Raw genomic sequence first — 9,408 nt, 5'->3', positions numbered from 1 at the left:
TAATAGATGTAAAGTATTACAGGACAGGTAACCTAGTAGGGGATGGAATGTGGCCCTTTCATAGTGTTTAGAATAGTTTTTTGTTCTGTGTTTGCATTTTAAATAATGCCTATATGAAATAGAATTAGAAAAATTTCTGAAATGTTACAATACTGTTTAAATGTATAATTGCGATAGAGAGATTTTAATGTTTGCACAGTTGTTGTTATTGGATTCAACCTCAGAGAAACGGTGGGAGAACCAACATATAAAAGCCAGGCAACCAACCTGTCGGAGAAGAGAAAGAAGGAATACATGCATGATGGTAACGAAGACAATAAACCGTTTTTGTGAGTTGGCTAACTTGAATGGTGGATCGAATCCTCCAGAGGTGACCAGTAAGAGCGCATGGTGCTGCCTGCAAAGGGGTCAGACTTGGAAAGAGGAAAATTGATTCTTTGTTTCTGTTCCTCAGACCAGTATCCAAGTTAGAGAATGCAGAGCCAGGTCAGGTTAGAAGTGCAATAACCCACAGAATTTGGAAATGCAGTTTAACTGTGAATATCAGCATTGTGCACATTTTTCTTTGGGAGAAGAAAAGCACACCTCTGTTGAAACAGCATGTCTTTCCAGTGAACCTGATAACAATCTAGATACAGAAGGTGAGAACTTGCTCAATCTACTATCTAGTTAACTGTCTCACTGAGAGACTGAGGAAGGTTCATACCAAGATTCTCCCAATGGTGAAACACAGAGACTGTGGAAGGTTCATACCAAGGTTCGCCCAGTGGTGAAACACAGAGATTGTGGAAGGTTCACACCAAGGTTCTCCCAGTGGTGAAACACAGAGACTGTGGAAGGGTCACACCAAGGTTCTCCCAGTGATGAAACACAGAGACTGTGGAAGGTTCATACCAAGGTTCTCCCAGTGGTGAAACACAGAGACTGTGGAAGGTTCATACGAAGGTTCTCCCAGTGGTGAAACACAGAGACTGAGAAAGTTTCACACCAAGGTTCTCCCAGTGTCTCAGCTTCTGCTGCTGCTGGATTCAGTGACTCATATCGTGTTCATCGGTGCTGTGTGGAATCACTTGAATAGGCAGAAAATCCCATCATTTCCACAGTAAATGCTTGCAATAAAGTATGGCTAGTTCCAAAATCCATAAAACATAAAAAATTGTGTGTGTCTGTATTCTTTGGGGACAATGCACAGTCATATCTCACCTTCAAACCACATTTATGCACATGATACACATTTGTATCTTCCACTACAACCATGCGATGACAACTGCCTTTGTAACTTTAACTTTTTATCTTAGCTTTATTTTTGATAGTCCAGTGAAATTTGATAAGCAAATTAGCACTGTTGTGAAGTCATGCTTTTTCCAGTTACAGGCAATAGCTCAGTTATATTCCTTTCTCTCTCCTAAAGACCTGCTTTCATTTTGCCCAATCTTGACCACTGTAACTCAGGGTATAAGGGAGCTAAAAACACCCACACACAGGGCAGAATGGTTTGCCACAGCGGAGTATTTGACATGCACATGAACTGCTCAACATCCTGCCTTTGCAATCCCCCTCCACAAAACAGGAACTCGCTTGTGCCAACACCTCTCTTACACCATCCATATTTTGAAATATTGTCTCATTGGTACGTAACAGCAAAGGAAAACATTTTTGCTTGTGCAGTTAGTGTTGGGCTGTCGAGCTGATGCATTGGTTTCTCATGAGCAGGTCATCTGAAGCACAAGAACAGTTTACGCTGTCCATTTTCTCCCACAAGATGGCTTCTAGGTTTGTACATCAGGATGCTATAACATTCTTCATCTGGTTTGGTCTTAAACTGTCAGTGAAGTCAGGTACATTCTCTTCACAGTTAAACTGCCACCTGGACATTAAGGCTAACTAGGCCTATAAAAGGTAGACTGGCCTGACTTCACTGCCCACTATGAATCAAGGAAATATAGTTGCAATGTAGAAATCATAATAGACACTTTGATTTTTAAATGAAGAGCAGAATTTATGCACAAAGAGAGCCAGTTTAAGACCAAACCAGAGGAATTGTTAAAGAATCCTGAGAAAATGTACAGCGTAAATTGTTTTTGTGCTTCAGACGACCTGCTCATGAGAAACCCCAGCATCAGCTCGACAGCCCAACACTAACTACACAAGCAAAACTCTTCAAAATGGTTTCTTTTGATGCTACTTTGACAGTAACAAGTGCATCTGAGACTAGTCAAACTTCAATAAGCAGGCTGCCTTTGCTTTGTCTTGGTTTTCTTCAGAACATTATCTGATAAGGACTTTAACAGAGACTTTTAGCGTCTGCCAAGTCTATTTCCTGATTACAAGGTTCACTTCTTAGTATTTGTACATTTTTTACTTTAGATTCAGGAACCAAAACGTAGTACAGTTTTTGCTCAGAACTTTGACAGGAATTTCTTTCCGTATAAAAGGTGGCGTGGGCATGGTATAAAGGTTCTCCAGTGAGACCTCAACACACCGTACCACCAAGAAGTACGAAGATTTACAGGTAAGTTTCACTTCTTAATATTTGCACATTTTTTATTTTAGGTTCATGAACCAAAACGTAGAAAAGTTTTTCGGTTTGATGATGTCATTCTAATATCTTTTACTGAATTATAGGATAACACTGATTACAAGTCTTCCCTGGTCTTACATACAATGGCTAAGAGCAAAGGCAAGCTTTAAGTTATTATTTTTTTCAGTGATTGATTCTACTTTTTTTTTTTCTTTAGGACATGAGAAGTTTTAGACATTATACCAGCATGGTTGTTTGACCACATGTTTCATTCAAATATATTTTAACTGAATCACAGAACTTGTGCCAACCAACTCCGTATGGAGTCCAGGATTCACAGAGGAGCTTCTCCCAGCTTCTAAGCAGATATCCCTGCTGTACCACATCTCCTACCTGTGTCTGGCTAAGTTTCCAAACTTGGAGAGGCTCCTCAGGAAGCGTGCTGGGGAAACCCAACTTCTCTTTGGATCCTCTGAAGCTCTTCTGCTGAAGGTATGGTGTCAGTGTAGGGTGAGATCTCTGGTCGTTTCTGTCTGTCAGGAAGAAAATAATTTATAATGAATTAATAACAATCAATGACCGTATTGTGTAAAACACTGGAATCCAAAGGTATAATGACAGATTGGATATTCTAGTGAATTTACAGCAACACTTCACCTTAAAATATCAGACATAGCAAAAAAAAAAAATCAAACTGATAGTTTAAAGTTTTCTAGAAAATGTGTTGATAAATTATTTTGCAAATTAATATAAAGCGATATTCAAAACTACATGCCACCATAATTAACATTAGCCTTATAAGAGAAATATAACCAACTGAAAGCATTCTTATTAGTAGAACGCTACATTTTCGGGATAACAAAATTGAGTCAGATCTTTGGAATCAACCTGTCCAGGTACTGAATCAGTGTCCTCTAAAACACTAAAGAAAAATGTAATGAAATATCCAGTAGATTTAAATAGCTGATTAACTAAATATATAAAATGAGAAACCATATATTAAAAATACAAAATGATTTATTTTGTACAATCTCTTTTGTTCCATAGAACAAATTTGATCATTTCAAAAGGACTTTCTGATTGGCATAATGACACATTAAGTAAAATTATGGCCTTCTCATTTGGGAAAAAAAATGTAATTCCAGATTAAAATCCAAATCCTTAAACTGACAAACAGTTTATTTTAAAAGTGTTATCAATGGAAGAAAAACAAAGTAAATGAAGATCACAATTTTGACAGATGTTCAGTACTAGAGGTTTTGTAACATAATAGCATCTGTTTCTATATTTGAAGAGCATGTAATCAGAGCATGTTCTCTGTTAGCTGGAAATCTGCTTTTACATATCAGGAGAAAGAGTTGGGTAAGATGAGACAGACCCTCTGCCTTGGTCAAAACTCTATAAACTCCTTCCTCTTGGGGCTGATTATTGATGGAGATTAATAATTGGAGATTGATGTGATCTGCTGTGTACTTATTCTTATATGATCAATCTAGACAAAGAGTTAAAAGTACTACAGCTACAAGGTCACACAGTGTCAGAGTACAGACCTGTAATCAGACCTGCTCAAGTACCACAGAACCAATTTGAAAGGCAGGAGGCGAGATGTTTGTAATCACATCACCATAAATGTCTCTGAATCCTTAATGAGCTCAGTAACTGGATTGTAGCCAATATGTCCATCACATGGAGGAACAGCAGCAGCAAAGGTCATATAAGGTGGGAGGTAAAAGCTAAATTACATTCTGCATATCTTATGTTATTCCTTCCACCACAGTGTATGGGCACCAGTCATAGCCTGGTTTCATCACTGTTTCCAATGCTGATACAAGCTATTGAAAAAAACAAACCAACACTGGCGGTAAAGTACCTGGAAAAAGCAAGAACCTGGATTGGTGAACTTATTGCAGATGTGGACAAGATGGTGCAAAGGTAACAACATATATTTTTTGCAGCCTAGATCACCATGATGTATAGAAATGGTGTGAAGCAGTGCTGTTCTGTTAGTAGAGAAATGCATGTCAGATTAATAGTTTGAAAGTTAAATAATTATTAGCTTTTAGAGTTCTTCAATTTCAGTTTTATTCGGGTGTCTGTGACGCCTGTGCTGATGTGAAGATTCATATGTTGTACTTTAAAGCTACACTATGTAGATTTTTAGAATTGGCGACCACTCTGGTGGAAGTATGCAACCGCATGAATCATGAACATTTTGTAAAGTGGGTTGTGCTGCCTTCCATTTCCCCAAGTGAATTTATCTGATGATTGCGAGTGCATTCATGTTGAAGGAGTTTTCACAGAGAATTTGATCAGATCTCTCTGGAATGCTCTCTCAGGATGTAGGTGCATTATCTAACTTACTCTTCTAATCATCCAGCAGATACGCTACAGCCTGGTAGCACAGGCATAATGTTAGCCAAGTTTAATTTAAAGCTATAGTTGCATACATGAAAGGAGGGAAAGGAGGGAAATAATCTGAGAGATTAAAGGCTTTCCTTGTTCAGACATGAGAGGACAAACTCTGAAACAAAAAAGACACTCTCAGCAAAGTGATTATATCATAATATTAGCGAATTTGCCAGCTAACATTGGCTACATAGCTAAAACAGCTTAACATTTACCTTGTACAATACACAAGATAACATTAAATTCCAAATCAATAACAAATTGCTTGTTTGCTTGCTAGCTAGCAAACCACCAACATAATGTACCTGTTCAGCAATCAAAAATAGACCAACATTCCTGAACCCCTGCAGGCTGTTGCCACCCCTGAAAAGTCAACACAATGTGTAGGAGTCACATGCGGGTAATGCTGCAGAGGATGACTGGGGTTGCCGTTCTGATGCCTCCATATGAGGCAGTATCTCTATCCTTCAATTCACTGACTTTCAGCACTTTCAGAACTGTGAGCCACGCCCCCTGTAACATTACTCAGGGAAACAGCCAATCGAGCTGGACCTTGTTTTTGATCCTGTGCATGTGATTCGTTAATCCATAAAGACATCTGATGTAGTTCAGAAAACTCTTGCCAAATCTGATCCAACAGTTTTGAATCTGAATGAATATTTCATGCTTTATAGTGTGACTCGCAGAAAGACACTATATTTTAGCAGAAGGTTTTTCCTCTTGGCTTAGTAATGTGAATTCTTTCAATTTTAACAAACAAATGTTACCTAGTGCAGCTTTAATGACACAGTGACATAGACTGATAACAAATAGCTGGAATCTACTCAACCTACAGACACACAAAATAAATGAATGTTGACTATTTTCACATTTTTTATATTTAGCTATGTTAAACACAACAAACACGTGGCCACAACTACCAGTGACATCATCACTGAAAAGGCAAACACTGAGGCCAAGTCTGAGAAGCTTTCCAAGGAAGTTCAGGAAGTGGAGGGAGCTATAAAGACCCTTGAAAAAAAGATTGCCAGAGTTAGGAACGAGCTTGAAGACACCAAAAGGAAGATAGATGCCAAAAACCTGGAACTTGAGAGTTATGTAAGGGACGTGACAAGCAAAAGCTCAGGCCTCGGAATCTTCCCTGCGATTGTGCCGTTCATTGGGCCAATCGTCAAGTCCATTTACCATGCCGCAACATCCCCCGCTGCTGCTGCAAAAATCAAAGCTCTTGAAAACCAGCTGAATCAGCTCACCTCTCAAAAGACGGCTCTGATGAACCAACAGTGGAACATTGAGGTCCAACAGATTGACTTACAGATGAAACTGGCCAAAGTAAAAATCGACAATGGTGAGTGATGATTGGTGATGTCTGCTGGATGACTGTTTTTGGTTATGTATGCTTGTCTGTCTGTTAACAGTTTTTTGAATAAGCTCATGGGTTCTGTGTGTAGTGTTACTGGACCAGTTCATCTCCACACATGTACATTAGTAAATGAGACTGTAAAGAATCTATTTTAAGAATACAAAAGGACACAGAGCTCTGAAAACACTTCCATAGCAAAACACTGCACAATTTTGCTGTCCTGTACTCATTGTTGGTTTAAATAAGCAGTCTGTGTTTCTGTTTGTGTGTACCAGGCTCTATACCCAGCCCTGTCCACCTGAACGAGGTCCAGCGATATCTGACTAAAATCCAGAACATTCTGATTCAGATGAAAAACTTCTGGGAAAAGGTGCACAGTATTTTGGGTGTCATGCAGAAAAAGACATTTGTTAATGAAGATCTTGTTGATGAACCTGAACTTAAAGAAGAATTTGTGAATTCAATCCAAAAGGCTTCAGAGGTAACTGATATTTGAAACAGTTACAGTAAAGTCAAATTACAATATACAATGACATTTTTTTAAAATTCAAAAACACTGAACATTAGAGTAATGCCTGATAAGAATAATGTGGAATCTATTGTTCATTATGTAAGTCAGAACAGTTGTCCAAATGGTTTTGTATCTCTTTTACAGATTTGGTCAAATTTTGGTGGTTCCTGTGTTAAAGCTGCTAAAATATTCAAAATACAGTCCAAGGATGCCTATGCGTTCCTGGAGATTGATCCATCGTCTCTCTCAGACGCCGTGCGGCAGGAAGAGTATAACAGTATGATGGGACAGCTACAGGAAATGAAAGTCTTGAACCAGACTCCAGCAGCCATCCAAAACTAAAGCATTAAATACTACTGTGCATTTCCCCTTTGAGGCTGTCAAATCAAATACTCTGTTAAGTGGTGGTCATATTTTGGTAATTTTTATAGATAATATTGATTTTCTGCTTTTAGGTACAATCAGTCATTCCTTTTTTATTCAGAACTATATGACCTTGTAGTCAGTCATACACAATTTACAATGTATGTGTACCTGATTAGAATAGCGTAGCTTTCTCATCTAAGCCTCAAATCATTCAAGGCTGAAAAAAAAAATCTTTCTCCTCTTTTAATCTCCCATAATGAACTTTACTGCCATGTGAAACTGTCCATTAAAGCATCTCAAAGAATCTGTTTTTCAAAGCCACCTACTTCCAAATCTTTGTGGCCAGTGCTTAATGTGTAAATCATGAGGTGGCAGTAGATCATGTGGGAGGAGATCCAGGAGCATACAGACACAACAGCTCCAAGTGCTCCAACTAATGTAGTAGTGTTGTAAACAGACCTGGTGTTGCTATGACGACTGTAGTACGACAGGTCACATGAAGCCACATAACATGAAAATAACACAAAATACCCATATCAGTGAAAGATTATCTTGAGTCTTTAAGAACAGAAGTTGCCTTTTTGGGAGAGTTCCACCATTACACAGTATTTTATGCAAATTCCATCTGTGTATGTGCAACAGGTATCACCTTTTTTTTTTTTAAAGCAACACCACCAGTACCAGGTCAGACAAGTTTAATACAATTTAAAAACACATAACACTGAAACACACAATGAGTGGAAAATCTGGTTCTGAGTTTAAGCACAAATGGATTCACTGACTTTTAACGTGGTCACCATCACACGTACATGAATCACTTCATCAGTACAATTCCTGATAAATATTTCCACACCACACCCAATAAAACCTTACATTACTGAAAAACTCAGAATCAGGAAAAACTCATAGCGGGAACAAAAACGTGACTCAGCCCCCTGCACACAAAATACACAACAGATTATCCCACATCACGACAAAGTAAGCACAAAATCAACAAACACATTACATCATACTCCATGTTTACCAAAATTGCGTTCACCAGCTCAAAACGTTTTTACTTTTCCCACCGCCCTCCTTTCATTCAGGACGCAACCTGCTCCCAAGTTGCCTATAAAACAAATACATCAGCACCTTAAACAAACACGACTCCATACCAGCCCCGGGATCGGGTCACGTTAAAAAGAAAACACCCGAATCACTAACTGCTGCACCGCTGCTCTTTTCCTGTGTCTGTTCGCGCCGAATAGAACACTTTCCTAACCCGCACTTGCAGCCTCGACTATCTACCGACTGTGATGATCGCCACCTCATTCAAATGTCACTTAATGATGTCAAGTGACCTACAAAAAATGGCATGCAACAGCTGGGGTGAATTGCACAGCGAGGACGGTGCGAAACAGGTTTCTGGAGGCAGGGCTGAAGTTGTGCAAAGCTAGAAAAAAGCCCTTCATCAATGAGAAGCAAAGAAGAACCTGACTGAAGTTAGTAAAAGACCATTACGACTGGACCGTAGAGGACTGGAGTATGGTCATCTTCTCCGATGAGTGCAATTTTAAGCTTTATCCAACACCTGGTCGTGTAATGGTTAGACGGAGACCTGGAGAGGCCTACAAGCCAGAGTATCTCACACCCACTGTGAAATTTGGTGCAGGATTGGTGATGATCTGGAGGTGTTTCAGCCAGGCTGGAATCGGGCAGCTTTGTCTTTGTGAAGGACGCATGAATCAAGCCACTTACAAAACTGTGCAGGAAGAAAACTTGCTTCCTTCTGCTCTGACAATGTTCCCCAACTCTAATGGTTGTTTTTTTCAACAAGACAATGCTCCATGTCACACAGCCAGGCCAATCAAAGTGTGGATGAGGGACCACCAAATCAAGATCCTATCATGGCCAGCCCAATCTCCAGACCTGAACCCTAATGAAAACCTCTGGAATGTGATCAAGAGGAAGAATGATGATCACAAGCCATCAAACAAAGCTGAGCTCCTTGAATTTCTGTGCCATGAGTGGTATAAAGTTACCCAACAGCAATGTGAAACACTGCTGGAAAGCATGCCAAGACACATGAAAGCGGTGATTAAAAATCAGGGTTATTCCACCAAATATTGATTTGTTGACTCATCCTAAGTTGAAATATTAGTACTGTGTTGTTTATAAATGATTATGAGCTTGTTTTCTTTGCATTATTTGTGGTCTGAAATTTCTGTAACTGTTTTGTTATTTTGATTCTTAGTCATTTTC

At 39.1% G+C, this 9,408-nt stretch overlaps 1 protein-coding gene across 1 annotated transcript; it reads left to right on the top strand.

The window, feature by feature from the left end:
- Window positions 1-2,741: 2,741 nt before the first annotated feature.
- Window positions 2,742-7,435, top strand: LOC118241841 (uncharacterized). Its single transcript, XM_081694489.1, has 6 exons — window positions 2,742-2,748; window positions 2,820-3,013; window positions 4,299-4,453; window positions 5,812-6,275; window positions 6,566-6,771; window positions 6,946-7,435. Exons 1-6 carry the CDS (start codon window positions 2,742-2,744, stop codon window positions 7,141-7,143), a joined length of 1,224 nt encoding a protein of 407 aa, XP_081550615.1. The 3' UTR covers window positions 7,144-7,435.
- Window positions 7,436-9,408: the final 1,973 nt, after the last annotated feature.

The sequence above is a fragment of the Electrophorus electricus genome, chromosome 2 (genome assembly GCF_041902795.1).
Source record: "Electrophorus electricus isolate QZ-2024a chromosome 2, ASM4190279v1, whole genome shotgun sequence".
NCBI lineage: Eukaryota > Metazoa > Chordata > Actinopteri > Gymnotiformes > Gymnotidae > Electrophorus > Electrophorus electricus.
Note: the sequence above shows the minus strand (reverse complement) of the source record. Positions and strands in the feature narration are given on the sequence as shown.